Consider the following 27,258-nt stretch of genomic DNA (forward strand, 5'->3'; position numbering starts at 1 on the left):
GCCCTCCACGCAAAACATCCGAGTATAGTCGCGGTCCTCCGAAAACGACATGGTGGGCAGGCTTGTAGAGTCGTATACGTGTATGGGTCGTGCATGCCAAGCTGTGGAGAGTATTGACGGTTTGGGTCCTGAATTTAGCCACCCTCTTAAACCACTTCGTGAGGTGGGCAAGCCCTGGTTTTGTATCGTCTGCGCCTTTCAAGGGGATTTAGTGACGGTCCAAACCATCCCATTGAAAGGCAATTGCTGGCCCATATCGCTTTGGAAGAAGTGCATGGCGCGGAAACCGGCGTGAGACCAATGCCTTAGGTCAACGTCGAAAGAAGGTGTGGTCAAAGTTGCCCTTATAGTAACACAGAGATTTCAGCTGGCGGAAGCGAAGCGCCCGGTGCCCCTAGCCAGGGAGGTCCCGCTGATTCTGCGAGGATGTTAAGGGCGCATGCAGGAGCAGTCGCAGGTGCAGGAATCAGGAGAAGTTGATCAAGGTTGGTGGAGCTTTCCCCGCATTCACGATTTTGGCATTCAGCCCTATACCTAATTCAGCTCCTTCCGTCTTTCTCAAAAGGGAAATCACGTGGAGCGCAGCAAGGACCCAAGGCTGCCGATAAATAAATGACCAGGCTTATCTGGCATGGCGGGGTTACCTTTGTTGGAGGCCAGGGGTAAAAAATGCCTCCATATTGAATGCAAGCTGTCTCCGCGTATGAAGCGAGCCCAGGGCTATGAATGACCCGTCTCTGTGACAGTCTCGGGCATCAAATCTAATGCGAGGAAAACATTCCCACTGCCTGTGGAGGACATTCTGGAGGACGTCGATAAAAAGAAAGCGGAAGCTATGCTACATAGCCTTCATATCGCAACAAGCGGGAGGTAGAGAGAGTCCTCCACGGGGTAATAGCACCTCTCTCCTTTTGCCAGACTCTTCCCATAGTACAGAATCCCCGTCTTAAGATCGAGAACTCTGCCATTTACCTAATTCTCCGAGGATTTTAGACCGCCGATGCGAAGAGGATCTTGTGCCACCAGTGTCCCGAGGTCAGTGCTGCCGCGCTAAGCTCCTGACCCAGCCCTCATACAATGGAGCAGGACCTTCCGACAGGCTCAGATTCCAGTTAGGCAAGACATTCTTAGGGGCCGTCACATCCAATGTAGGAGTTTTCTTCCGCTTGCACAGGGTTGGACGAGTAAGCATACATCCCTTGTACTCTGGGAATCGACCGGCGCGCTTCCAACATAGACGCCCTACTCGAAGCTATACCAAATCAACAAGGACGTCGCCGAATGGAAGCTGGTCTCGAGTGGAAAGTGTATCCGGAGCGTTTGAAAGTCATGATGCTGGTCGTTTTGCGGGGGCTTCGGCGCTGGGCATCATTGTATAGGCTCGATTGACGTCGTCTCGCAAGACAGGCTAACTACAATATTAGTGGAATGAGGATATGGATGCGTACCCAAGGTGGCACCTTGCGAGCTTCTCGAGTCACCGTGGACATCCGCTCGGAGCTCAAAAGGGGCGATCGGGCGTGAGCTGGCCAACAACATGCGCTAGGCTGGTGGTGTTTCTGGAAATAAGTGCGGAATACATGCTGAACATCATTGAGATGTTTGTTCCGATAAGTCTCCAGTAACACAGTGTAAGCTTTGCGGGCCTTGGAGGGTACGCAAACCCTCGTTACTTCCTCAAACTGGTCGCAAGGGGCTTGACGCTCGGTTCTGTTTGCTGAAATGATATGGACTGACATGCTCGCTTTGGCGGAAGGTCCCATGAAAGACGAGAGGACGGTCCCCAAAGCTACTGCGTAAAGGACGAGAGTCGTGCTCGCGGATCCTATAGGGAAGGCTGTCTCGATAGCTCGTGCGCCGTACAGCCTGCTTATGGATCGCACGGAAGATGCGGCGAAGAGTGGGTTGGGCCATAAGCTCTAGTACCCAGTACTACGGAGATGTCAGTCTTGTGCTCCGGCTAGAACAACAGCATTGCCGCTAACCAGCTTGGAATATCGGTTAGTCTGCGGCCGTAGTAAGAGCTCCGAAGCCGGACGCACAAAGTTCGCCGCCGGCTCCCACCATTCAACAGAATTGCAAAAGTTTCAGGAGCACAGATAGACAAGCATGTCCCACATAGAAAACGCTACCGTGTGGAATGCAATGAGGTATTAGGCGTTGTCGAGAAAATTTTACGTCGGCTGTGATTGGGTGCTGCCCCTCAAAATTAAGCCTGCCCCACGTTCGTGTAAAGGTTCTGACACTCCAAGATGACCGCCACGGCCATTCTCACACCCCACTGGTCCGGAAAGCATAACGAGCTGAGATGGACGCGTGAGCTCACCTGCTTTCGCGACACTCCCGCCCTGCAGCGCGGGGCGGGCGGAAAGGGTTCTGACCTGCAGATGCTGACAGCCCTACTACAGTGTGGAGGTGCGCCCACGCATGCCACAAACAAACGGACAACGACTGTCGAGTTACTGCCGTCAATCGAGCTGGCTCGAATCTGCTTCTGGACCTTGCTGGTGCTGCGAGTCAGCATTCTGGCTGCGTTCTGCATGGCGAGTGGGGCGCGCAGCACGACGAAGAGCGGACGCGCGCACGGAAGCCCGTAAAGCTTCAGAGTGGTTCGACTGTGGCCGGGCAGAATCTTCAGGACGGCGCCAAGTGCTTAGACTCGATTCGACTTCCGCTGGCGATCACGGACCGGTGCCTGGGAGACGAGCTGACGAGAGCCCTCGGTGCACCCGCCCGACGGTGGACGGGTTCGCAGCTGATTCCATCCCGCGGGTCGTGAGCACGTGCGGTCGATTCCAGGTGTTTGTGAAGGTTCGTGAAAGGAGAGAACCAGGCGCCCGGGAGTGGTCGGGAGGGATCCGTTGAAGACGTGGAATCGTCTTGTGGGGAGAGAGATGAGGACGGCGCAGCGGCGGCCAACGAGCTCGCAAAGCACGCAGGTAGCGTCCACGGACTGTTATCTCTGTGCAAAGCATTCGCACAATGGTTCGCCCGCGGTCGCGATGATGGCGGTTGACGTGTGGCAGGCCCCTCGGCCATCGGCCACAGACAGCGGCCAGGCATGGCAAGACCCGCGGGTGCAAAAGGCTTAGCGCCCCCTCGCCCCGCCGCCCAACCAGCGCCGCCTGCTTATCTCTGGTACTTTTCCGTGAACAATCGCCTTACCAACAATCCCACACGCCAAGCCCAGCGTCGCAGATGAAACCGCAACCGGCAGCGCAGCTTCAAGGCGAATTCGACGCGCGCGAGCGGCCGGCAGTGCGCAGACTCGACGGCCGGCGAGGGCCTCCCTACGAGACGCCCGCGACGTGGCCGCTCAGGGCCCCAGATGTCCCTATCAGCGCGACAGCAGCCCCGGGAGCCGCGCGATAAGGACGCGTGAAGGCACAATGCACAGTGACGCCAGCCCGCCCCGGTCCCGGCAGGAAAAAAGAACAAAGCTCCAGATCTGACGCGACCCCACGGCGGTCGCGGCTGTGGGCGCTGGCTCTCGTTTATTTTGCCTCAATGGTGGTCCGTGGACAAGGGCTGATAAGAAATAGCTTCACCCATAAAGGGCCCCGGCGAAGCTGCCGTGACGATCTCATGGGCTCCGATTTCTCCCTTGCCAGTTCTTATATCATTGGGGCAATTCCATCTGTGCTCCTCTTCTTCTCCTTCCTTCATCCAGTCCCGACCGCCTCACCCTCCTTTGCATTCCTATACACCCTTTAATACCTGATCACTCCACGCGGCACCGAGACCACCTCCCGCCATGTCGTACTCGTGGGTCGGGGCGCCCACCGTCTTCAATGGCACCAACACCAACCTGGGTGGAGATTCCAGTAAGTTAGACATTTTTGTGTCACCACGCACGTGAAGGTCGCAACACCATCACCATTGCGCGACCCGCCCCGCAAAACCGCCCTCCGCACTCTGGAAACCCAAACTAATGTGCTGTGAACTCCAGATGTCGAGAACTTGAACCAATGGTTCCAATCGGGTGATCAGGCCTACATCATCGTGGCCTCGGCCATGGTGTTGGTCATGGTACCGGGTCTCGGCTTCCTCTACTCTGGTCTCGCGCGCAGGAAATCTGCCCTCTCTCTGATCTGGGCCTGCATGTTCTCCAGCTCCGTCATCACCTTCCAGTGGTATTTCTGGGGTTATTCGCTCGCCTTTAGCGCAAGCGGTACCAGCGGCTACATTGGGGATCTCCGCCATTTTGGTCTCATGAACACGCTTGGTGCTCCCAGCCCCGGCAGTCCACTGATTCCAGAGCTCTTGTATGCCTTCTACCAGGTATGCAAAATCCGCTACTACATTCGCAATTGCTTACAGGATTTCACAGATGCAATTCTGCGCCGTTACCGCTGCCATTATCGTCGGATGCGTCGCCGAGCGCGGACGCCTGATTCCCATGATGGTCTTCATCTGGCTCTGGGCCACCATCGTATACTGCCCCATTGCCTGCTGGGCGTGGAATATCAATGGCTGGTTCTACAAGTGGGGTGGTCTGGACTACGCTGGAGGCGGCCCTGTCGAAATCGGCTCTGGTCTGTCTGCCCTGGCCTACTCGTGGATTCTTGGACGTCGTCAGGAGAAGATGATGCTCAACTTCCGCCCGCACAACGTTTCTCTCATCACCCTCGGTACCGTTTTCCTGTGGTTCGGATGGCTGGGCTTCAACGGAGGCTCTGCTTTTGGTGCCAACATGCGTGCTACCATGGCTTGCTGGAACAGCAACCTGACTGCCATGTTCGCCGGAATGACTTGGGTCCTCCTCGATTGGCGCCTTGCTCGCAAGTGGTCTATGGTCGGTTGGTGCTCAGGTGTCATTTCCGGTCTGGTCGCCGCCACTCCTGCCTCTGGTTTCATTCCTCCGTGGGCTAGCGTGGTTCTCGGTATCACCACGGGCGTTGTGGCTAACTTTGCCACTAAGAGTATGTCTATGCCACATAGTTTATTTATCAGGCACTAATAGCTGCGCAGTCAAGTTTTGGATCAAGATCGACGATGCTCTCGACGTGTTCGCTGAGCACGGTGTCGCCGGCATGGTCGGACTTCTCTTCAACGGCATCTTCGGCACAGGCTACATCATTGGTCTCGACGGAGTCAACACGGGCCTATTCCCCGGTGGCTGGATCGAGCACGAGTGGAAGCAGCTGTATATCCAGTTTGCTTACATTGTCGCCGCCAGTGCCTACGCCTTTGGCGTTAGCGCTCTTCTTGCTTTCCTCATCGACAAGATTCCCGGCCTCCATCTCCGTGCTTCAGAAGAGGCTGAGCTCCTCGGAATGGACGATGACCAGCTCGGCGAGTTCGCTTACGATTACGTCGAGGTCCGTCGTGACTATCTTGCCTGGACGCCTGCTAAGAGCGAGCCGGCCAACACGGAGCACTCGATTCCTCAGGGCGACCGACATGGTATCACGCAGCACAGCCAGATGCTCGAGGGCAAGGAGCCAAGCGAGAGCAGCGCGGACCACGCCCACACCGGCATTGGCGGTGACCGCCATGCAATTGCGGCCGGACAGGAGAAGGCCGAGCTTGAGGGTCATCACTAGAAAGCCAACGTGGATAGAGGTGGTGTGCTTTTCGCGGAGTCTTGTATGAGCATTTCTGGCCGGAGTTACGAGATACCAAACAAATGTGTCTGTCTTTTCCGGCGGCTGGCGGCGCAGCAGTAGAGCTGGCTTTTACCTTTTCCCCGATTTCCCTTTTACACCCTGTACTGTACATATAATTTGGAGAATGAGACCTCGATTTCGAGATGACCCAGCTCTCAAACCTCCACGTTGAGCCTGTGATCCAGAACCACTGCACTCGAGGCCAAGCTTCTCCCACAGACCAGGGTTAGCGGGTCTTGACACGCACAAGCCGCAGACCGGTGTTCTTGTCTCGGGTGCCAAACCTTGCCTTATCTGCCAAGCGCGATCGACTGGTGGCGGGCACGTTGCCGCCCAGATGGTGCTGCCTTTGACCTGATGCCAAGCCCCCATTCCTTATCTCTGGCACGGCCACAACACCTCATTTTGTCTTCGTCGAGCAGGCGATCAGGCAGTTGCTGACGCATTCCCGCGCTTCTTACCCCGGATTTTTCTGATACCGCGGGCTTGGATGATGTCAAGCATTGATCGTGCGGAGAAGCTTCCCGTGTCTGATCTGACGTCGACTCGTAGATCGATAGGTAGGGCGGTGGAGTGGGAAGGGCAAAGGGCGAAGGGAATCGTTATCTGCGGAGTAAAAGTACCATGAGATTTTGGGTAATGCACCGGCTGCTGGAATGGGCTGAGATGAGCTGAGCACATTTCCGGCATTGGATAGGAGGGCCGTGTGACTGGCTCGTGGCGGGAAGCCACATCGTACGCATCGTACGGCTTGCTCCCTGGGTTCACCCCATGCCAAGGCGTTGGCTTGATATTGACTTGCCTTGGGACATCACTCCGCGCCATACATATGTCACATGCGCTGGGGGAGTTTCAAAGCTCAGGAGACTGGACTGGCTGCCGCGTCTTGCCGTGCTGGCTGCGAAAAGAGACGGCTAGGTAGAAGGAGATGAGGTCATTGATTTTGGAGGGGCTTTGTGCTGGGCTTATCGGGAGGGGGGGATTGGAGGTGAAGAGTGAATAGGGCGGCTATGAGGCTGGGCGGAGGTTGGGGTGCAGTAGCTGCTGCCCCCGGTGGCTGCAAGAGGGCTTACTGGATGCTCCTCGCCTACTTCGACTCCGCGAAGTCGGACGGTTACTGTGGATGGAGAAGAGACGTTAGGATTGAAGTGCCTTCTACCTCTGGCGAAGTCGCTACGGGGAAGAAGTCAGCTGAACAGCATGGCCTTCCGTATTTGTTCGTTCCGTCGCCGCCATTCGCTCCTTTCCTACCTACATCGTCATCACAGTATATTCTCGCTCTCTATCGACTCTCTCCAGTTCTTTATCCCCTTAGCCATTCTATTCTCCATCATTAGTCTCAATTGCCTAGATTCTGTACGCTCCCTGGTCTGTCTTCCGCGTTCCCGTGCGTCTCGGAGTCTCATGACACGGACTAGATCCCAGAGGACAAAGAAGTCGCTATTCTAGGCGCTCTCCACGTGGCACGTAGAGATACACATGCATCATGGCTCCAGACAAAGAAGCGCCAGGAAAGACCGACGAGGGAGGAGCTAATAGACAAAGAGGAGAAGCAAGTAATCCTTTGTTAGTTTCGCCGCAATCCCGACAAGGAACTCGTAGGTTGTTGCCAATTTGTTTTAATAATTTCCTGTTCCTGGTTCTTATTCTTGATGGCTGTGGTTATCCGTCTTTCCTTCGAGGCATTTCATTTGCATGAGGAGCTGTACATACAGCGTACTTCAATACGGTCTTTTCGGCCAGATAGGAACGAACGCAAAGCAGGACTTTGCAGCAACAGCAATACCGATCGCTTGACGCAAGCGCAAGACCTTTCATTGGACACTGAAGCAGCATACCATCGCTTGAGCATCACACTACACACTAGGGCCGATCCGTCGACTCTCGAAAGGAAGAGCTCACTAGCGACTCAAGCACCATGGTCGACTCGAAGAACAAACAGCAACTCAAAATCCACGCCACCCCCTTCAAACCCTCCCACCTCTCCATTCCACCATCGCCCTACTCCCCGCGAACCCCCTTCCTCCAAACGACCTCCACCTCCCAACGACGAACCAAATCCTATCCCGCGCCCGACTCCTCAGTGCCTCACCCGCCCTCCCCGCTCCAATGGCTCTGGCAATGCCACCAATGCCGACGTACCTACTCCCTCGGGGTAACCCGGCGCTGCCTCGAAGACGGACACCATTTCTGCGCCGGCACCACGACAGTGAAAACTTGGCGGAAGCCGCTGAAGCCGGGGAAACTGAGAAGGCATCGGGCATGCGCGAGCGAGTTCGATTATCAGGGGTGGAAAGCTTGGGGGCGGTGGAGGAGAAGTGGCCGCAGGGACTCCATATACGATGAGAGTTCTGGGGAGTCTTCTTCGAGCTCGTCGGACGGATCCTCAGAGGAAGAGATGGATAGTGAAACCAGTGGGAGTGCTGAGGGAAAAAAGAAGATGGTGCAGGGGAAGGACTGCTGGAATACGTGCGATTATCCGAGTGAGTGTCGATGGGGGAAGAGATTTGGCATCCATACGCCGGTAGCTACGGAGTTCCCGACCATTGATGTTCGGCCGCCACCGCCACCACCTCCTCCGCCGATGACGTTTGAGGGTATACTGAAGCCGGAGAATTGCAAGGAGATGAAGAAGGAGAAAAAGGCCGACAGGACGGATTTTTGGGGCGCATTGGTTGCAAGTGCGACGAGGCGGAAGAGCATTCCTCCTTCGTCTCCGCTTGCTAGTGTGGTCGAAGAGCCAGAGCCAGCTTCTCCTAGTAGAGATAACGATGGAGATGTGAATATGACGACCATCGACCCAGCCCTTTTAGCCCTGTCGGCTCCTTCGGCCCCTTCTTTACCGTCGGTAACGGCAACGCTCACCACTTCGCCCGTTGTCACTCTCAAAGAGATTATCCGCAAGAGTTCGAAGCGTGTAGGGAAGGCGTCCAAACCGAGCGAGACAAGGGAGCCCACGAAACTCGATCCAATGCTCACTGCTCCAGCTCCAGCTGCGGTCGTCGATGACTTTGAATACGGCAATAAGAGTTTCGAAGATGCGGCAATTGAGCTTGCGCCCCTGGAGAGGGTGAAGAGCAGGGATAGCGGCTATCATTCTACGCCAGAATCTTCATGAGTAAGTATACATATATATGAACACAAGAGGATGGTATATACCGAATATTGTGGGGTGTATAGTGTACGATAAGTGTCCATAGTTGGGTATGCATGTCCTTTCAGCATCTGCAGGCAGATCGCTCAAGCACCCTCTCAAGGCGTGAAAGTCTTCGGATATAACAACGCGCGTAATAGTCGCCCTAGAGGCCTTCGCAGCTGCGTACAATAGCACGTTTAACGGCGACCGCCGAGATCCGGAGAATCCCCTCCCGCAAGAAGTAATTATATTTCGCGGAGGCATCAACCTAGAAGCAAGTCGATTTCTTCAGTCTGTGCCGAGTCCCAGTATTCCTCAAATATGCGGCCAAGTGAGATGCGGTAAGCTATGTTGTCTTTCCATTCAATCCAGAGCACATTGTAGAACTTATAAAAGCATCGAGCCGGGTCCAGAGTCGTGGGATCAGCAGAGCGGAAGAAAGGGTGGTCTTCGCACAAGATGTGGAACTCTGCAAGCCCGTGGAGTGTGTCCTGTAACCGCCTAGCATCCCTTTGTTCCTTGCTTATGCATATTAATTCACACTCTTGCCCAGCTGAAACGAAGTCCAAGTGCCGGGAAGGGAGCGTCAGTACACCTGCAACTATACCCGCCGAGTCTACTAGAGGCACGATCCTCTCGTCCACAAGTCTTGAATCTAGCTTCCATGGCCAGTGCTTGGAGACCAGAAGATATACCCGGCGGGCATTACATGACAGGATATGACTCCAAGTGTCTTCCGTTGAAGATCCAATCACCGGGGGGTTCTCCCGATAAGGTAGTGGCTCCCTCTTGCAATACGTGCTCTCAATCCGTTGTTTAGCTCCTGTCAAGCGTTTCGGCAACTTGTACCAGGTGACCATGGGATATATCCTGTCATCGGCCTGGCGTTCGAGAGGATTGACAACAGGATTAGCTGCATCGTGAATGGAGTGGTGCACTGCTTCCCAGCGGGAGCAATCGACCGCTCCACTCCATCCGACCCAAGACCAACTTGGAAATTGCTGAAGTGTATTTCCTGCTACATCTTTCCTTCGCTCCAAGGGAGTCTTACACACTTTGGAAGGCTCCCAAAGGAGACAGCCATCAAAGAACGTTTCCGGGATTCCATACAGTATGCCTGCATTGAAAGAGCGGGCAGTAATCGTTATGCATGCTGAAAACGCCTTCAGAACGTCTTCTGCGTACGTCAACTGGCGCCTGCTATACTGCGTAACCATGGAACAGTACTGCCTCAATGCGAAAGAAGCCGTACGAGGGAGTGTGACTGATGCGTCCACGAAAATGCGGCTTGGCCTCGAACTCTCCCCATAGGTACTGGCAACAGTTCCACTCAACGCCATTGTTGCGAAAAATGACCTTCCTAGGTGACAGTTCATATTCCTGAAACGTCCATCCGCGCTCATCGTACTTTCCCGTGTCGTGATGGCTTCGTAGAACGTAATAGAAGCTCGAGGTGGAACTGAAATCAAGGCTCCGGGCCTGCAAGAGGCGAGGGCGGGCCGAACTGGGCAGTCCACGAAGCCCATAGGTATCATCCGATCCTTCGGCAGCGACTATTGTGAAGTACGCATTAAAATAAATTCCCGCCATGTTCTTTAGCTGAGCATTGGTGTGGGCATTGTCATCCTGGATGATCGCAAAACGGTCCACCCACAAGTATCGTTGTCCGATGCTGCCGACAAATGCCATACTGTCGCGAATCGTATCTGGAATGGACATTCGGTAGCGGTCAAGTGCGCCAGGGCGGAGGAGTTCATCTAGATTATCCTTGGTAGTCTGGAATGGTGTACCACTTTTGCCCCAAACGTAGCTCAAAGCTACATACTTGCATCTCCCAGGCCGTCGAACTAGGCAGGCATTTGCGACATCGATGAAGATCAGATGCTGAGGTGGGTCGATGCGAAGCCTAGGATCGATAATTGTGTGGCAAGCCCCAACATGACGAGCATCGCAAGTACGCATCCATGTTAGCACTTGGTCAAAGTTGACCCAATTCTCGTTCACCCTCAGTCTTCAAAAGTGTTTTTATAATGCCGAAGTGGTAATGCGGTTAAGGGCAATGTCGATTGTTGTCGAGTCCTTGAGCACGCCCTCCCGGTTTCGCATTCCAGAGAGCGTGGGGAGCGGCGGCGTCTCGTATGCTCGAATGTACCAGACATCGGAAGTAACGCAAAAGTGTAAAGAGATAGACGGATAGGCGCCTGAACGCCCGAGAGCCACCGAGCCTATCATTTGAAGCTCGGCGCATGTTGAACATTCCTTCTCCCGTTTGCTTTGATCCAATCTTCCAATTTGGGCGTTGAAGTGGAGGTAAGGGACCCCCATGTGACGATGGATGAGTCGCATGGCTATTTTTGCTTGCTGATAGTCGCCAACATCTGTTTTCGTCTCGAACACCGGTTTATCATCGTCATCCATGATGACATCGATCACTCTCTGGCCATTTGTTTCTAAGACCCTCGCTCTTTTCTCTATGGCATGAATGGCCTTTGCAGTTCTCGCACATTTCTCGCATCCTTCTGAAGCACTCGTTGTTCTATCCATGGCAGTGTCGGGCACGACCGGCGACAAAGTTGGAGAAAAGGCTGACTCTCTCACTGCCGTTTCGCGATAGTTTGCCCAATCCTGTTATCTACCTCTAACAGTGGGGACTTCTCCGGATACAACGACGCCCGTACAGCAGCCCTGGAGGCCTTCGCAGGTGCGTGTATAGTTAGCTGTACAAACAATTTTATCTGTACAGCGAGCCTTCAATCCGGAGAATTCCCTACCGCAAGGGCCTGGGCACATTAGTTGACGAGATCATGCGACAGTAAGGGTTCCCATGCAGAGAGCCGGAGAAGACACATACCGTCACCATAGGGAATCGAGGAGCTCTGAAGATTATGAAGTCGGGTGTGAGTGTGGGGTTGAAGAGACCAGCTCGGACGAGTCTAGGCAACTGCGACCGCCATGCAGCCACGACAGCCACAACACGTGACCCCAAAAGACCCACCCCTGCAGGAAACGATATTCGCATTTCCTTCAATCTAGGAGGGCTCTATGGGATGCTCGACACTTACGTTCTTTCCGGACACCCAACGCCGTTACACTCCTCAGCGCATTCCCATATCCCAAGACCCAGTTAGACAACCTACCATTCCTAACTCTGAACGCCATCGCTCCCTTGCAAAACCCGATTCCCACCCCTCAAGATTCTCTAAAACAGCACAAAAGCACAACTCGCCAGTATACCCAGACTCCACGACGCGAAGCTCGTAGAGACGCTACTCGCCGCCCCCGAATGCGGAATATTATTCGTCGCCGCACCGCCTAGATACCAACTCCCAATATCCGTCAGCTCTCCTTTCTCGGTCAGCATCGCGGAATTCGGTCCAACATTCGAGACGTCTGATCGGAAAGCGCCAAAGTACGAGTAGTGCGTGATATTCCTATCACAACCAAACGTTAGCAAAACCACTCTATCACGCCAAGGCAGAACGGAAGAATCAAAGAGGAAGAAGGGGCTAGCTACTCACTCCCACCGATCCATCATCGCAACGCTCTGATTAAAAAAGCTCTGCGTATCCTCCAGATTCTCATTCGGATACCCCCACTCGGTAACCCAAACCGTCAAATTCGGATACGCACCCACCACCTGCCCAATATGGGCCGCCAACCCCTCGAAATTCCCATACCAATGCACAGGAATGAAGTCCGGATTGCAGCCGCCATCGCAATCTTTGAGCCAATTCTCCAGCCACGTGAAGCCGTCGGGGCTGCCTGTCACGGCGGGCGCACCAAGCTTGATACCCAGCTCTTTCAACGGCTCGATCTGCGCTTTCCACGTCGAGGCCGCTAGATCAGTGGCGAGGCTAGACCCGCCTGTTGCGTGCGTGCCGTCTGGTTCGTTGAAGCCGAGTACGTATGGGATTTTGGCGCCTGCTGCGAGCTGGGACTTTACGGAGTCGAGGAAGGGTGTGCCGGTGTCGGAGTCGGAGGCGCCCCAGAGCATGGGCACGAAGACCATGGATTCGTCGGATGCGAAGGCGTCGGAGGGCTCGTACTTGTAGTTGTAGTACCATGAGAGGTCGGAGCCGGGCGTCGTGGTCCATATGGCGTCGTCGCTGGCGTGCCCGTTCTCAGTGACGTGGCAGAGGCCGCGTTTTGAGGTGGAGGCGGCGGATGTGAGGGTGAAGAGGGCGGCGCAGAAGCCTAAGTGCGAGGAGCGCATGCTTGTGGGTTGGGGGATGTCTCGATATCGAGGACGAAGAGGAGTGTGCGGGAGCAAGAACGCCAAAGACGGTTACCACTTCTGGAAGTGTGCGAAAGCGTCCAACGAACTCTCACACACGTCTGCCCTCAAAAGAAACAGCACTGTAAACGAAAGGACACTCGTCTAAGAAGACCAGCAGAACGTTGCACGGCACGTTAAACCACTCTAGAAGTTCATGAGACCGAAAAGGAAGAAAGGAAGGACAGACGCGACTCAAGCAGCAGAAGACAAGAGAAAGCAGAATCGATAAAGCAAGATTCCCAATCCCCACAGACCGCAGCTCAGCTCTCCGCTCAGGTACGCCATTCCCAAGCCCCCAAGGCGCGGTGTTGAGCCATCTCTTATCGCTTGGCCTCACCCGTCCCGAAATAGCGTGTCTAGATGCAGGAACAAGCAAAGGCGTCCCTGCTACGGGAGATACACGCGCCGTCACGCGCGCACTGAAGATCCGAAGCACGCCGCCGGAGGCTCTGGAGCTACCGGAAAGCAGGGGAAGCGGGATGTCAAGATATCGATAATGGCGAGACGCAGGAGTCGTGGCGTTAGTGCCGAGGTTCTAGGCAATATTTGGTCCTCAGGGGCAGCTTTCCTCAACAAAATCGAGGCAGCGTATGTATGAGCACGGAATGACAGAATCTACAGCAGGTCCAGCTCTGGGCCTCTGAATCGGTTGTTTTCTCTCCGATGGAGTCTCTCGTTTCATACGCCCATGTGGAGATTACTAAGGTCTATCACATTCACGTTCAGCCAGAGTCAGGATGATGATATGTAACCAATGCTATTCTACTACTACTCTTACTCCCACTCCCACAGAACTTATCCGCGCGCCAGCCACTGGCCGACGCGAATCATCAATTACAAATAATGTGTCGCAGGGTCTATAAGGCTAGTGTTAAGGAAAGACGTTTGTGTCGTGGGGAGGGCCGTCTCAAGCAGGTCTCGCATCCTTTACCCGCTTGCGCTCATCTCCCGGAATGTGTGCCTCTCCAAATTCGATGAATATGACAAGCTCAAATGCCTCGCCCAATGCCGTACAACAGATGATCCAAGTGTGACATATACACAGCTACCAACGACATGGTTGGAATTTCTTCTCCACGAAAAATGTACAAAGGTAAATTACTTTTGGGTATACAGAGTTTAGTATGCGTGTCCACGATGGCCTCCCTGAGGTTGCCATGGGCCTGATGAGGTATAGCCAGTCTGTTGGCCGCCGAAATTGACTTCGGGCAATCGTGGTGCTCTTGAACTGGGAGGGCTAGGACTTCGGTCGCGGCTGACACTCCGAGCGTGACTGTGACCAAAGCTTGCTGCATCGGACAGAAGGTGTTCCTGGCCTTCCCGGAAGGGTCGGGCGCCTTGGTAGGCTGTGGGCTGTTCGGTGAGGGGCACAGGCTCGTAGCCACGCTGGCCGAAGGGAGCAGGTATTGAGCTGCGCTTGTATTCTTGGGGATCCATGAGGAGCGAGTTGCGAGCGTCAAGAGGTGTAAGGTTATCCAAGTCGCGTGCTTTCTCTGCGTGATTGTTAGCAAAGGCATGATTAATATAAGACCGTTCGACGTACCAGCTTCCTTCCTCTTCTTGCGGTGCGGGTTCTGCCGGCAGCAGATGACGATGGCATTAACAGCAATCAAGATAGCCAAAAGACCAGTCAATGCTGCCTGCATCACCACCAGGACAAGGCCAGTAACAGTCTTGGTGGTCTGGGCAACGCCAAGCTCTTCAACGAAGACCAAGATGCAGACCACGGACAGCACACGAACGACCTGAATGATGATGTTGATCCAGTTTCCGGATTTAAGGGAGAAAGGACGAGACCAGAGGAGCAGGGCAAGAAGGATTGCCTCAACGATGAGCTGACCAGCTGCCTGAACAAGACCGTGACCGTCTGCGCCAGCGATGACGCAGCCTCGAGCGAACATGTAGACGATGGCCGGCACAAAGATCCACCAGTAGCTCTTCTTGTAGTTCTCGTAGAAGATGCTGTACTTCCGCCACACGTCCTTGTTGTCGTACAGAGCAGATACGTCACCCTCCATCTTCTTGAATTTGTGGGCGATGTGCCAAATTTTCCAGGTAAAGAATGCGAGGATGGCGGTGAATAGTGCGAGAGTCACGCCAGCAAGAAGCTTCGCGGCCCAGGAATCTCCGTTCTTGAACTGGTACACGCAATAGAGCGTCCAGATACCGTAGAGAAGGAGGATCAAGTTGGTGATGGTTTTGGCGAGGGTCCACCAGTACCGCTTCCGGAAGCTTGTTAGTCGCTTAGGGAAGCTTCCGCACAGCGCCCAGGACTCGAGGATGACCTTAAACAGGAGAATACCAACAGTAATGGCGGCGACAACGATGGCGAAGATCAGGAGAACAGTCATGAAGGTATTTCCGTTCGGGATGGTGAGTTCTTCAACGTAGCCTTGAATGCCCGACACGGCGTGCATGACTTTGCTGTCTCCTCCGCTGGAGTCCTGGGTCCCATTGACGTTGGTTGTGAGCTCGTCACGCGCCCAAAGCCTGGTTATCTCGACTCCGCGTTTAGTGAGGTTCATTCCCTGGTCGGTGTGGATGAGGGTGGCATTCCTCAAAAAGGCGACGCTGTCCGTAGTAAGGTTGCCGCCGGTTTTATTGCGGAAACTGTCAATGGACTGTTGCATGCCGTCCCACTGGATCAGCCCAGTGCTGAAGGCGAAATTCTTGGAGAAGCTTTGGTAGACGCCAGGAGTACTGACGCTCATCATTCCGTTCAAAGCCATAGATTGGAACCAGCCGATCACCTCGCCAAATGTTGGGCTAGACGTCGGAGCTCCAGCATGACCGGCGCTTGCGAGAGCGGAAAGCCCAGTAACCGCGAGCGCACCCACCGCAATACCAGCGGCGATGTATGAAACGGCGGGGGTGTTGAGCGATTTCCCGTTGCTGACCTGCGATGTGATACAGGCGAGTTGCTGTCCTCCGTCCACGGCTTTGAGCTGCATTGTCGCCTGGCTGTCGATATCAGGCACGCTGAAGGCGATGGAGGGAATCTGCGAGATATAGGAATCGGGAATGCTCTGCTCTCCTTGTGCGCCGAAGGAACCAACAGGTACTATAAGAAGTTAGCCCACTCCTGCGATAGGGCTGCTCAAAGACGTAGACGTACCTGGACATAGCTTTGGCACCTTGGTGTTCTCATCGCAAGGATTGAACTCGTTCCGGTACACCTCTTTACCATAGGCGTTCACGATGAGTGTCGCCATGACCTTTTGCTCCTTCTGGCTCGTACCGGAAACATCGAACTTGATCTTCTTCGTTGATCGGTCGAACTCGATATCCAGGTTGTTTACTGTGATGTCAGAATTCTCCTGACAGGAGCTGTAGCCGTTCGTCTTGAGGACGTCTGCGGCTAAGGCACCCAACGGCGCCGATGCTAGTAATATGAATGGGGCGAGCATTGTGGAATATGTGATGTGAGCCCTCATTCTGTCCAACTTCCGCCCGGAGGCGAGGTTCCCCGTCAGCGACGGGAGATGCAGTCAAGGAGATGCGATAACGGATGCGGTCGAAGGCCTGTAGAGGCAGACTAGGAAAAGTTCGTGATGGATAGCGATGGATTAAACGGGGTAGGGCCGCAGGATCAACCTTTCTCGTGCCGAATGAAGTTGTCGAAGTCGAAGATGAAGGCAAGATCGAGCAGGGAAGCGGGAAGAAACGGACGACGAAACTCTAGGGATATGCAGCGATGCGGAAAAAGCGAAGGTGAAACGAGGGACAAACGACGAGGGCGCCGATGGAGGGAGTGATGAGAAGGACTGGTGATGATGGGGGAAGCGGCAGGTTTGGGCTTGCCGCTGAAACCTTGGCGGTGGGTAAGGGCAGGGGCGACCGGCAGGTGGTCGAAAAGGGTAAGTACGCGCGGCGCTTTGTCCGGCCGATGGCTCACTTCTGCAGGATTATTGCGCGCCGCTATCGAAGGATGGCCGGTGGTGTCACTGGTGTGGGCGTTCGAGAACAGGCCGGAAGATCGTTGCCAGAGTTGTTGCTTCGTGAGCGTGAAGAGTCGCGCGACACCAGCGCCGCTTCTTCTTATCTAGGGAGCCTTCAAATCGCCATAAGACGTGCGCCTCGCCGCGTGCTCTGCCACCACTGGCTGCTACTGGCCGCGCTGGGAGCTGAAGAATGCGACTCTGCACCAGGCTGCGGAGCGGTCCTATCAGACGCGCCGAGACAACGCTCGAGACCCGTGGCTAAGCTCGTGTGCTCGCGGCCAACGGCTGGAGAATGGCCGCCAAGCAGCCCGCGTCCCCAGCCCTTTGTTGCCGCCGCAGAGTGGCAGCCCGCGCCTTTCAACAACAAGACAAGCCATGAAGCCCTCAATCGCGCCCGGAGACTCCGCAGAGCCGCCGACAATCTATTTTCGCACCGGCTTCTCTTCCCAGATGCGCATGACGACAGCGATCAATAATGGCGGCTCTGCCCGTGGAGGAAGGCATCGGCAGAAGTGTAGTCGACCAGCCGGTGGCTCCGTGGCTGTGCCCCCGTTCAAAAATAGACGCCGTCTCCACCAAGCAGCTGACTGACAGCTCACACCAAAGCGCTCCCCCTCTGCAAGGAACTGATCACAGCCTACTGTACGTCTTCATGCAGCTATTTCTTGAAATACCCTGCCGTGGCATCTCCTCCCCGTCTTTCTCCCTGTCTTTGTCCCTGTCCCGTCGTAGCGCACGCGAGAAGCCTCGCACAAACACGCGAGAAAAACCCGCATACACACGAACACACTTTGACGACGCTACGAGACAAAGCGGTCGCTCAATCACGACTGTCTCGGCATCGACGCCATTTCGTGCTCATTCCCCTCCAAACTGCGACGTCTTCGCTAACCCCTCCCGAAATTCTGGCCATTCGTGCACGGTACCTGTGGTGCGCATCTGCCATCCTTTCACGCATCCTTTGTGCGATTCCCCGCAGTCGCTGCGCCTCCGTACTGCTGAATAGTCATCCTGTCAACTAGAACGCGATGAAGCTCTTCTCACTTTCGTCGAGTGACTTCCACTTTGGGCTTCATTGTTGAACGCTTTCGGGCACCGTCCCAGTGCTAACGTAAGGTATCCTAATTTCGTCAGTCAGCCACCGAATCCCTTCAATCAAACCCTCCCTTGCTTTCCATGTCCTCTCAATCTTTAATCTTTAATCTATCAGCGACTACTGCGCACTCTGTATGGAGTAGGTTCCAAAGCAATTCTATCGGAGGATGCTCTGATTGGCAACGACAACGCTGGTGCGTGGCGCAGTTACGGCGGTGCGTTCCAAGGTTTGTCACCCGGATTCCGCATCACGGGTTTGTCTCACGGTACGGATACGGATTCTCAGATGGCAAACTCGGCCGGTAGTAGATTGCATTAGGACGGTGGCACGATGACCCGATGCCTTTGGAAGCGTACGACTTCCTCTACAAGAACCGCGACCCACGCGTGCGCCGACAAGGAAAGGAAGATCGCGCCCTCGCTTCGATCAATCGACTTTGACATCGGATCCGGTCTGGACTCGTCAACTATCCGTCCGTGAGAAACACCCGTTGCGATAGTCCATCTTCCGTCCTCACGGCTGCCCAACAGATCCGTTCACCACAGCGGTCGCATCCCCTCCCCCGTCCGCTCCGGCTTGCAACCCACTGAGCAAACGCCGTATGGTCTTCTCCGTTTCCCGTCTTCTCTCCGATGCGTCTTGCGCGGTCAAGCTTCCGGTTGCGATACGATCGTGCAGCGTTGCGGGACTGGACAGGTATGCCAAGAGTGTAGGCGAGTACTGACTATTCCTGTGGATAGTTACCATCCAATTCAACATGGTAGGAATGTCTTGGCGAGACGCCGACGATAGGCGAAAATAGTGGTGCTGTATGTGTTCAGGCGAACTTTGACGCAACAGCTGCGACCAAGGCGGCCGGGTGCGGAGGTAGTCGCTTTCAGTCTTGGAACGGTCGCTCAATTCAAACATTGAGAGGATATAACACTTACGCTTTACGGCCCGTACCGGTTGCAATGGCCGTCATCGTGCCTTTTGTGGCATGACACTCACTTGACAGGTGTCTAGGATATTTCTACCATTTTCAAGGGCGGTACACCCACTATATATTGCTCTGCTCGATGCCTTAGTTGAGTCAGGGTGAATATTGCCATCCATAGGTTGCGCGGAGTGCGACTTTCTTGCGTAGATGCCGAGTAATGAGTTTTCCGCCGGCTTGCGCGCAGTTGCGCAGTTGTGTGGTTGCCTCAGGCACACGATGCTCGAGCCAACATCGCCGGCCAGACCCATTATCAGTAAGCTGTTATAACTGAATTGGAAACAAAACACGTGTAATTATTTCTGCGAAACCGCGTAAAGCCCAAGAGAGAGCTCCATCACCTGAATGTCCACGTACACGGTATAATATGGGGGTGCACCAGCGCCCCGCGCCGCCACGAGGCCCCCATGGAAAGGGAGCGAAGCGAAACAAACAAATCGCGCAAGAGGCGTTGGAATGGGTGACCGTGGAAGAAGCAATTACGGGCGCTGCGGAACGCATTTCATCACATGACGTCAACAAGAGCCATCTCATCTAGCGTTCCACGACCCTTTTCCAACACCATTCACAATCGAGTTTGACAGCTACATGCGGCCCGATAGGACTGTATCACGGACTTGACAAAGGCGATCACATCCAAGTATGCCGACCACTCCATACACGATTAACTCCGATGCGGAGCGAACAACGGAGGTGTTCAAGGGTATCACTAACAGCGTTTCTGCAAGACCTACTCAATTGCAAGAGATCGACCGCGACACGGCTTTGTCGAATCCAGGAAGCTCGACCAATATGCAGCAAGCTGCTAAAAATCGCTCCAAAGCGCAGGACGAGCTGTCCATGCGTACGGCAACGGGATACATGCCGGCAAGTTCACCCTTGCATCCACTGGTCTTCCCATCTACTCCGTCTAATTTAGACTAGGTTGAGGATTACGGCCTCATCGGGAACATGCGAACCTGTGCGTTGGTTGCAACCGATGGCGGGCTAGACTTCATGTGTTGGTATGCCAGCCCAGCTCCGGATTCACGCGGTAATGTGCTAACACCCACATATGCCTGATTTCGATTCGCCATCTGTATTCGCTCGAATGCTAGATAAAGACAAAGGAGGGCACTTCACAATCAACCCAGGGCAAGACCAGCTTTGTACGACAAAGCAGCACTACCTCCCTTCTAGCAACATCCTGCAGACACGATACCTCCACGAGGATGGCGTGATGAATGTTGTTGACTTCTTCCCGCGACCGAACAACAAGGCCAACGATGCTGAGTTCCACGCCAAGGTCCTTCGAGGCAAGCAAAGGGGCGAAGTGCTCAATCCCTCCGATGAGCGGAGCGATTTGAAGAAGTGGTTGGTCCGTCGTGTCGAATGCATGAGAGATCAGGTAGACGTCAACGTGGAAGTTTTTCCAGCTTTCAGTAAGTGCAATCTAACCATGCCGGCTATGGATCTCATGAACAGGCGACTTCAGCTGCAAATTGTCTCTTCTTTGGGGCGTGCGCCCTTCGTTCAGGCCAGAACTGACTGCTGTAGACTACGCACGCGATAAACACACGACCGAAATCGTGACACTGAATGATTGCGTCGAACAGGGTGAAGTCCGTCATAGGGTTATCTTCAAATCGGACGGTCTCTCTTTGGAGCTCAATGCCACTATCGACTGCGGCGAAGACGAGAAAGAGTGCCCAGTTCTCATATTCAAGAAAACATCAACCGACAACTCGCTTGGAGAAGGCGTCACCGCCTCGTTTCGATTGAAGGAAGGCCAGACTGTATCTTTTGTGCTCAGAGATCATACCGATCACGATCCTGAGCACATCACCACAGCAGTGGTCAACGAAGTGCAACGGACCACGCAGAAATACTGGTCTAGATGGATTGCGCAGAGCAAATACCGCGGCCGGTGGGAAGGTGTAGTAACGAGGAGTCTATTTATCCTCAAGCTTCTGACCTACGAGCCGACTGGTGCTATAGTCGCCGCCCCGACCTTCTCGCTGCCAGAAGATTTTGGAGGTGGGTGAAGCCATCGGATCCTCGGAATCTGGCTGACCATCACAGGCGCCCGAAATTGGGATTACCGGTTCTCCTGGGTCCGAGATTCTTCATTCACGATATATATCCTTCTTCGCATGGGCTTCAAGCACGAGGCCGATGCGTACACCTACTTCATATTTGAGCGGGTGGCAGAGGCGAATGCAAGAGAGGGTGCTTTGCCGATCATGTTCACTATCCGAGGAGAAACAGATATCCCCGAGATCGAGCTCTCGCATCTGGACGGCTATCGTGCCAGCAAGCCAGTCAGGATCGGGAACGGAGCAGCGTTCCATACGCAGCTGGATATCTACGGGGAGCTAATGGACGGCATCTACCTCGCAAACAAGTTCGGCAAGCCTACGACGTACGACCAGTGGCTTTCGGTGCGTGAGATCACCGACTACGTTTGCAAGATCTGGAGGGACAAGGACATGTCTATCTGGGAAGTGCGCGGCGACATGCAGAACTTTGTCTGTAAGACTTCCTCGATCCCTCCGCCTCTGGGAACATGAATTAACATCTGACAGACTCCAAGATCATGCTGTGGGTCGCTATCGATCGCGCTCTGCGATTAGCCGACAAGAGATGCTTTCCATGCCCCCACCGATGGGAGTGGTACAAAGTGCGAGACGAAATCTGCGAGGAAGTCATGGAGAAAGGCTACAACCATGAACTAGAGTGCTTCATCCAGAGCTATGAGCACAATGACGTGCTGGATTCGGCCGTTCTCATCGCCCCTCTCGTCTTCTTCATCGCTCCCACCGATCCGAGGTTTTTGAAGACGCTCGATCGCATGCTGAAGCCGCCGGAGAAAGGTGGTCTGACCAGCACTGGCCTTGTATACAGGTACAACTCGGCTTTAAGCGACGACGGTAAGCCCACGCTCCAGCCCACGCCCGAGTCGCTCGAACAGCGCCTCAGCTGACCTTGTACCACAACGGCTGTCATCTGCTGCTGTTCGAGATCGAAGCCATGTTCTTCTAGAGATCCCAGCAGCTCTACGTAATGCAACTCGCTGACCTTCATTGTAGGAGTTGGCGGCCGCGAAGGCGCCTTTAGTATGTGTACCTTCTGGCTTGTTGAAGCCTTGACGAGGGTACTCCATCTCTTTCCTGCTCCCGTGCTTCACGCCCCGCTAATGATACACAGGCCGGCGCGTACGAGCCAAAGTACCTAGAGCGAGCCGTTACCATCTTCGAGAACATACTGAGCTTTGGAAATCATCTTCACATGTTTTCGGAAGAGATCGCCCGCTCAGGAGAAGTAAGTGCTACCCAACGCAGCCGTTCAAGAGGGAAGTACTCACACTTCGCAGCAATTGGGCAATACGCCTCAGGCCTTCAGTCACCTGGCGTTGGTCTCTGCCGCATTCAACCTGGATAGGACGTTGGGAACCAGGTGAGAACATGCATGCACGCTTAAGGAGGACAGCACCGGGGCTTCCATGTCGCATGACCCTGGCTTCCTAATTCTCCCTGTTCTCCGTGGTGAATGTAATAGGCTTTGGATCCAAGACTTCAATCTTAATCGCGGGAGGGTTACGTAGAAAACATGAGATAGTATCTCACTGTCTCTCCACCATGGCAAAGGCGTTGCCATGTACACGAGGTCTCAAAATCGTATTCGTCTACGATCTGAGATCGAGAGCATGTGAAGATCGTGAAACGAAGGATTGCGCTTGCGAAGCCCTAAAGCCGAAACATTGCCCCTTTCATAACACAAGGTGTATACGTTTCAGGTGTGCTTCGCTGTGATTAGCCAGAATATGGGCAAATGGAAGGTGGGCCGGGGTCGCGCGTAGACAAGCTTTCTACGCCTCCGGATTCGCCGGCGGCTCATTAACCCAACGTCAACCTCACCTCTCATGATCAGAAAGCAGCAGGTCGTGCCTTCAGGCCTAAACTGTCGCCACCACTATACGTATTCCCGCCGCGGCAGAGCCGCAGACGCGGAGACTGGCTGCCGCGCCGATTCCGCCGATATCTATGGCTCCAACCTGCCCCTTCCAGGAGAAAGGAAGCGCATGACTGCCCGCAATGACCGGAGCAGCGTAGGATGGTGGGAGCAGGTGACAGAAGGTATATGAGCGATTGGCCTTCTGGATTTCCGGGAGAAGAAACCAACATGCGCACTCGCGGCATTGCATTCTGCATGATCAGTTTTGCGGAGACGAATCCTCTTGGTCCTACGGCTGGCCAATTTGCCTTCCGCATACAGTAGACCATCCATCAAATTACCGCTATGAACAGCAAAGCCGTCAAACCCCAGCAGTCGAGCGGCACTGCCGCTGCTCGGTCTGCTTGCCGGGATGTACCCTTGCGCGGCGAGCAAAACGAACGTCGCAATGTGACCCCATCACATGGGAGGCTGTGGTTGCAATTGGATCTCAAGCTCATTATTGCTCCTAAATAGGCGTTATTCTAGCCCTTCCGCGGAGCCCGAGGATCTGGCTTAGGGATATTTTACGCGCGTTCTTCCTCTTCATCGACGCAGGATACGAAAGCCACATCCGACAGATCTTAGACATTGAAGAAGCCTGCCTAGGCTGGCTGAGATGTTTGAAGTACGCCATGACCATCCGAACGGTTCGCACAGGTCACAAGAACCGCTGGTACCACCTGCTGTGCGCCTTGAGACGGAGCAGGGGCCTAACTCCGCGCCCTTGTATCACCATCCCAGGGTACTAGAAGCCCTTTGTACCACCCTTCAGAAGCGTCCCTGCAGATAGTCGTCCGCTTTGGGAAAAGCCGCCGACATCAAGGGTCCTACCCGCCTCCACTACCACACTCCATGTCTTCAGTCTCCCATTCGACCTTCCCAAAGGACTGTTTCCGTCGCTTGGCACATGAAACGTCTTTTTGCGCCTGGTTTCTTAACTCCATCTCCTTAGTGGGTATATAATATAGGGGAGAAGCACTATGGCATTCCTCACCACCGGAGCCGCGCTTCATTCTTTGGAGGCACTCGCACATTCCGCTGCCATCAGCCCTAAACACAGTCGCTCTTTTTCCAAACACACTCGTTTCTTATATAGTTGCTTGAAGCAACAGTCGCTCCTTTTACTCAAGTCACTCCTTCGTCACGGTCTTTACCTGCAAGATGGCACGGCTGGCTTTCCTACTGGCTTTAGCCCAGAGCACGCTCATTTATTCGCTGCCTACGCTTGAGGACAGGCGTAAGGCGGATATGTTCGATGAGCGGGCTATTACACTTTCTTCCAATATTGAGGTTACGACGAGCTATACCAGCGCTATTTCGTCTCTGCAGTCGGCAACTGTAACCGTGTCACCCTCTCAGACAGGAGTAAGTCCCTCAACCACTTCAGGCAATTCTTGCCTGTATACTGACTCGCGTCCAATCAGACCATCCTGACCGGCCTGCCACCTGGAGGGTTCACTCAGAATCCTCTGAAGACCTCGGACATTCCAGAACCGACTGGATCCCTCAAGCCACTCGACTCGACTCTCGCTCCGGGTCCTACGACTCCTTTGGGTGGCGTCGATGGTAACATCTTCGTGCCTATGGCCACAGATGCCCCTCCACAACAAATCACTTCTCGCGATGACCACGTCGTAAAGAAGCTTAACATCGTCGACAATGACGTTCCCATCAGCACGAACAAGTTCTATGCGAACTTCTTCCTGGGAAGCCAAACACAGTCAGTCTGGACGCATCCATACTCTCTATCGTGGGCCAAGGGGCACGGGAATACGTATGGCATGGCCGTCTCGCATATTGAGCGGAGTCAGCTGGCCTGGGGCCCCGGAGACACGCCGCAGTACTTCATCGCTCCGATTGGGATACAGCACTTCGTCTTCTCCGCTGCAGAGCTTGGTTCAGACACCGTCCTTTCCACAGAAGAGCTGACTGCCTTCTCCGTCTATGCTAACCTTGCTCCTTCCGCGAACGCTGACCCTCTCATCACCATCCCGTGCGTTCAGGGAATGGGTTTCGTCACAGCTCTGTACAACTCAGCAAAGCCCCAGCTGACTTCCGGAGTCTTCTTCCGCACTCTGGACTACGTGGAGCAACTCAACGGCATAACGTACAAGTACCGCATCACGCTTGAGGATAACTCGGCATGGCTTCTTTATGCCACGCCGGTCGCTTCGCTCGGCACTCCCCCGTTTACGCTGAAGAATAGCTCCATGATCGAGGGACCTGCAGACTTCATCGGCATGATCCAGGTCGCGAAGAACCCTGCCAATACCACTGGCGAGCAGACATACGACTCCACAACCGGCGCCTATGCAGCCAATGCTACCATCTCGGGCTCCGTAAATGGCGGCTCTGGAAGCTACACCCTCCAATGGGGCAAGATGGGTGTTCAGAATCAGACATTGCTCATGTTCGCACTACCACATCACGTTGAATCTTTCGATGAGTCCACCGCCGCAGCCCTCACCGACATCCAGCTCGTCACCACGACCAAGGGGTATGCCCGCGCCGTGGTCGCCGACAAGATCACCATGACCGAAGGCAACCTCCCCGACACCATCAGCTTCGGACCCTGGATCCCCAACGCCAACGGCGGAAACGGCGGCAGCGAAAACACGAACCTCAACAGCGAGGCCCTCGCCATGGTGGACAACGCCGGCGCCATCGAACTCGCCCAGGACTTCGACACGCAGACTCGCCTCAACAGCATGTACTACAGTGGCAAAGGCCTGGCCAAGTTCGCCGGCGTAATCTACGCGATCCAAACCATCGCCAAGAACACTGAGCTCGCCGCCGCTGGGCTCGTAAAACTCAAAGACGCCTTCAACGTCTTCGTCAACAACACGCAGCCTCTTCCCCTCGTGTACGACAGCGTCTGGAAAGGCGCCGTCTCGTCCGGGACATACCAGTCCGGTGACACGGGTCTCGACTTCGGAAACACGCTGTACAACGACCACCACTTCCACTACGGCTACTTCGTCTGGAGCGCCGCCGTCATCGGGCACCTCGACCCATCCTGGCTTGACCAAGGCACAAACAAGGCATGGGTCAACATGCTCGTCCGCGACTACGCCAACCCCTCCACCACCGACCCCTACTTCCCTTTCCAGCGCTCCTTCGACTGGTTCCACGGCCACAGCTGGGCAAAAGGCCTGTTCGAGTCCGGCGACGGCAAGGACCAGGAGTCCACGTCCGAAGACACATTCGCGACGTACGCGCTCAAAATGTGGGGCAAAGTGTCGGGCGACGCGGCAATGGAGGCGCGCGCGAACCTGCAGCTCGCCGTCCAAGCGCGCAGCCTGCACAACTACTTCCTGCTCGAAACCAGCAACACGGTGCAGCCGAGCCAGTTCCTGCCGAACAAAGTGACGGGGATCCTGTTCGAGAACAAAGTCGATCATACGACGTATTTTGGCGCGAACGCCGAGTATATCCAAGGGATCCACATGATCCCGCTCAACCCTACCTCTCCATATACGCGGCCTAAGAAGTTTGTGCAGGAGGAGTGGGATAGCTATTTCAGTCAGGGCAGGGCGGATAAGGTGCTGGGTGGGTGGCGTGGCATCCTCTACGCGAATCTGGCGCTTGTGGATCCCGCGACGGCGTTTTCCTTCTTTTCGAATCCGAACTTCGATATGGGGCTGCTGGATGGCGGGGCGAGTAGGACGTGGTATTTGGCGTGGACGGCGGCGTTGGCGGGGACTAGTGGGGTGGAAACCGGTAGTGCGAATGCGACGGAGACGGATGTTGAAGCTCCTGTGGAGGAGACTGATGCGCAGGGAAGCGAGCTGTCCGACGTCGAGAGCAGGCACTCCGACGGGGAGTGGACCGCGGAGAATTACTTGTCAGAGATCGACGACCGCAGCTCGGATGAGGAGTGGGACTACTCTGCGGAGACTGAGGAGCCTGCGGCGGAGCAGGAGTGGAGTGTGGAGGATTATTACAGTGAGATAGGCGATCGGGGATTGGATGAGGAATGGTATCGAGAAAGTGAAGAGGAGGGAGAGGGGTGGGAGAAGACGTGAGAAGACGTGAGAAGAGATGGACCGAGAAAAGGGAGACTTTCTTGTATATCCTTGAGAGGTATGAGGACTGATAGAGTTGGAGTGGACGCTCGCTGTTGTTCGAAGCATGCATATACTTCGTGTACATATAAATACGCATAGACCATATGGTGGTCTGAAAAATGATACTAGTCAATCGCTTAATCGAGATCATGTTCAGGGGTACAATAACGGTGGTGATACAT

The 27,258-nt window shown here is 54.7% G+C and overlaps 11 protein-coding genes across 11 annotated transcripts; 5 read left to right on the forward strand and 6 right to left on the reverse strand.

Annotated features, from left to right (window-relative positions):
* Positions 1–1,106: 1,106 nt before the first annotated feature.
* Positions 1,107–2,056, reverse strand: BU26DRAFT_189752 (uncharacterized protein). Its single transcript, XM_033820498.1, has 3 exons — positions 1,986–2,056; positions 1,461–1,932; positions 1,107–1,412 (listed from the first exon to the last, which is right to left on the reverse strand). The coding sequence occupies exons 2-3, from the start codon at positions 1,761–1,763 to the stop codon at positions 1,263–1,265; spliced, it is 453 nt and encodes a 150-aa protein (XP_033675785.1). The 5' UTR covers positions 1,764–1,932; positions 1,986–2,056; the 3' UTR covers positions 1,107–1,262.
* Positions 2,057–3,563: 1,507 nt separating this feature from the next.
* BU26DRAFT_189710 (ammonium transporter-like protein) lies at positions 3,564–5,791 on the forward strand. The gene is made up of 4 exons (XM_033820496.1): positions 3,564–3,824; positions 3,950–4,281; positions 4,331–4,922; positions 4,972–5,791. The coding sequence occupies exons 1-4, from the start codon at positions 3,755–3,757 to the stop codon at positions 5,544–5,546; spliced, it is 1,569 nt and encodes a 522-aa protein (XP_033675786.1). The 5' UTR covers positions 3,564–3,754; the 3' UTR covers positions 5,547–5,791.
* A 1,763-nt stretch (positions 5,792–7,554) lies between these two features.
* BU26DRAFT_406438 (uncharacterized protein) lies at positions 7,555–8,691 on the forward strand (the record flags this gene model as incomplete). Its single annotated transcript, XM_033822866.1, has 2 exons — positions 7,555–7,927; positions 8,006–8,691. Coding segments are annotated over 2 exons (1,059 nt in total), but the record flags the coding sequence as incomplete, so codon positions are not given.
* Positions 8,692–9,945: 1,254 nt separating this feature from the next.
* On the reverse strand, positions 9,946–10,707 carry BU26DRAFT_572397 (HET-domain-containing protein; the record flags this gene model as incomplete). The annotated part of the gene is made up of 1 exon (XM_033834240.1): positions 9,946–10,707. The coding sequence occupies one exon, from the start codon at positions 10,705–10,707 to the stop codon at positions 9,946–9,948; it is 762 nt and encodes a 253-aa protein (XP_033675788.1).
* Positions 10,526–11,530, reverse strand: BU26DRAFT_189715 (uncharacterized protein). The gene has a single exon (XM_033820497.1). The coding sequence runs from the start codon at positions 11,287–11,289 to the stop codon at positions 10,771–10,773; it is 519 nt and encodes a 172-aa protein (XP_033675789.1). The 5' UTR covers positions 11,290–11,530; the 3' UTR covers positions 10,526–10,770.
* Positions 11,531–11,908: 378 nt separating this feature from the next.
* On the reverse strand, positions 11,909–13,193 carry BU26DRAFT_189695 (glycoside hydrolase family 128 protein). The gene is made up of 2 exons (XM_033820495.1): positions 12,264–13,193; positions 11,909–12,176 (listed from the first exon to the last, which is right to left on the reverse strand). The coding sequence occupies exons 1-2, from the start codon at positions 12,956–12,958 to the stop codon at positions 11,945–11,947; spliced, it is 927 nt and encodes a 308-aa protein (XP_033675790.1). The 5' UTR covers positions 12,959–13,193; the 3' UTR covers positions 11,909–11,944.
* Positions 13,194–13,956: 763 nt separating this feature from the next.
* On the reverse strand, positions 13,957–16,609 carry BU26DRAFT_189967 (TRP-domain-containing protein). The gene is made up of 3 exons (XM_033820501.1): positions 16,137–16,609; positions 14,565–16,082; positions 13,957–14,514 (listed from the first exon to the last, which is right to left on the reverse strand). The coding sequence occupies exons 1-3, from the start codon at positions 16,453–16,455 to the stop codon at positions 14,141–14,143; spliced, it is 2,211 nt and encodes a 736-aa protein (XP_033675791.1). The 5' UTR covers positions 16,456–16,609; the 3' UTR covers positions 13,957–14,140.
* Positions 16,610–16,949: 340 nt separating this feature from the next.
* Positions 16,950–17,438, forward strand: BU26DRAFT_511937 (uncharacterized protein; the record flags this gene model as incomplete). The annotated part of the gene is made up of 1 exon (XM_033827340.1): positions 16,950–17,438. The coding sequence occupies one exon, from the start codon at positions 16,950–16,952 to the stop codon at positions 17,436–17,438; it is 489 nt and encodes a 162-aa protein (XP_033675792.1).
* A 1,086-nt stretch (positions 17,439–18,524) lies between these two features.
* On the reverse strand, positions 18,525–19,285 carry BU26DRAFT_511938 (uncharacterized protein; the record flags this gene model as incomplete). The annotated part of the gene is made up of 2 exons (XM_033827341.1): positions 18,525–18,782; positions 19,049–19,285. 2 exons carry the CDS (start codon positions 19,283–19,285, stop codon positions 18,525–18,527), a joined length of 495 nt encoding a protein of 164 aa, XP_033675793.1.
* Positions 19,286–19,826: 541 nt separating this feature from the next.
* On the forward strand, positions 19,827–22,473 carry BU26DRAFT_535663 (glycoside hydrolase family 15 protein; the record flags this gene model as incomplete). Its single annotated transcript, XM_033831300.1, has 9 exons — positions 19,827–19,901; positions 19,959–20,034; positions 20,132–20,455; positions 20,571–21,050; positions 21,096–21,545; positions 21,599–21,943; positions 22,103–22,167; positions 22,221–22,334; positions 22,387–22,473. 9 exons carry the CDS (start codon positions 19,827–19,829, stop codon positions 22,471–22,473), a joined length of 2,016 nt encoding a protein of 671 aa, XP_033675794.1.
* A 1,697-nt stretch (positions 22,474–24,170) lies between these two features.
* On the forward strand, positions 24,171–27,034 carry BU26DRAFT_441780 (glycoside hydrolase family 81 protein; the record flags this gene model as incomplete). Its single annotated transcript, XM_033824474.1, has 2 exons — positions 24,171–24,374; positions 24,434–27,034. 2 exons carry the CDS (start codon positions 24,171–24,173, stop codon positions 27,032–27,034), a joined length of 2,805 nt encoding a protein of 934 aa, XP_033675795.1.
* Between the last annotated feature and the right edge of the window lie 224 nt (positions 27,035–27,258).

This window comes from Trematosphaeria pertusa (assembly GCF_010094035.1).
Source record: "Trematosphaeria pertusa strain CBS 122368 unplaced genomic scaffold BU26scaffold_27, whole genome shotgun sequence".
NCBI classification, from domain to species: Eukaryota; Fungi; Ascomycota; class Dothideomycetes; order Pleosporales; family Trematosphaeriaceae; genus Trematosphaeria; species Trematosphaeria pertusa.

Excerpts from the sequence above, each read along its gene's own strand:
- BU26DRAFT_189715 (XM_033820497.1), bottom strand. The coding sequence starts at position 11,289 with ATGGATAGAACAACGAGTGCTTCAGAAGGATGCGAGAAATGTGCGAGA.
- BU26DRAFT_189752 (XM_033820498.1), bottom strand. The coding sequence starts at position 1,763 with ATGGGACCTTCCGCCAAAGCGAGCATGTCAGTCCATATCATTTCAGCA. Across the intron at positions 1,413-1,460 it reads TGACTCGAGAAGCTCGCAAG|TTAGCCTGTCTTGCGAGACG; the intron begins GTGCCACCTTGG and ends CTAATATTGTAG.
- BU26DRAFT_189695 (XM_033820495.1), bottom strand. The coding sequence starts at position 12,958 with ATGCGCTCCTCGCACTTAGGCTTCTGCGCCGCCCTCTTCACCCTCACA. Across the intron at positions 12,177-12,263 it reads GCGATGATGGATCGGTGGGA|GAATATCACGCACTACTCGT; the intron begins GTGAGTAGCTAG and ends TGGTTGTGATAG.
- BU26DRAFT_189710 (XM_033820496.1), top strand. The coding sequence starts at position 3,755 with ATGTCGTACTCGTGGGTCGGGGCGCCCACCGTCTTCAATGGCACCAAC. Across the intron at positions 3,825-3,949 it reads CAACCTGGGTGGAGATTCCA|ATGTCGAGAACTTGAACCAA; the intron begins GTAAGTTAGACA and ends TGTGAACTCCAG. Across the intron at positions 4,923-4,971 it reads GGCTAACTTTGCCACTAAGA|TCAAGTTTTGGATCAAGATC; the intron begins GTATGTCTATGC and ends ATAGCTGCGCAG.
- BU26DRAFT_189967 (XM_033820501.1), bottom strand. The coding sequence starts at position 16,455 with ATGAGGGCTCACATCACATATTCCACAATGCTCGCCCCATTCATATTA. Across the intron at positions 16,083-16,136 it reads GGTGCCAAAGCTATGTCCAG|TACCTGTTGGTTCCTTCGGC; the intron begins GTACGTCTACGT and ends AACTTCTTATAG. Across the intron at positions 14,515-14,564 it reads CAAGAAGAGGAAGGAAGCTG|AGAAAGCACGCGACTTGGAT; the intron begins GTACGTCGAACG and ends ACAATCACGCAG.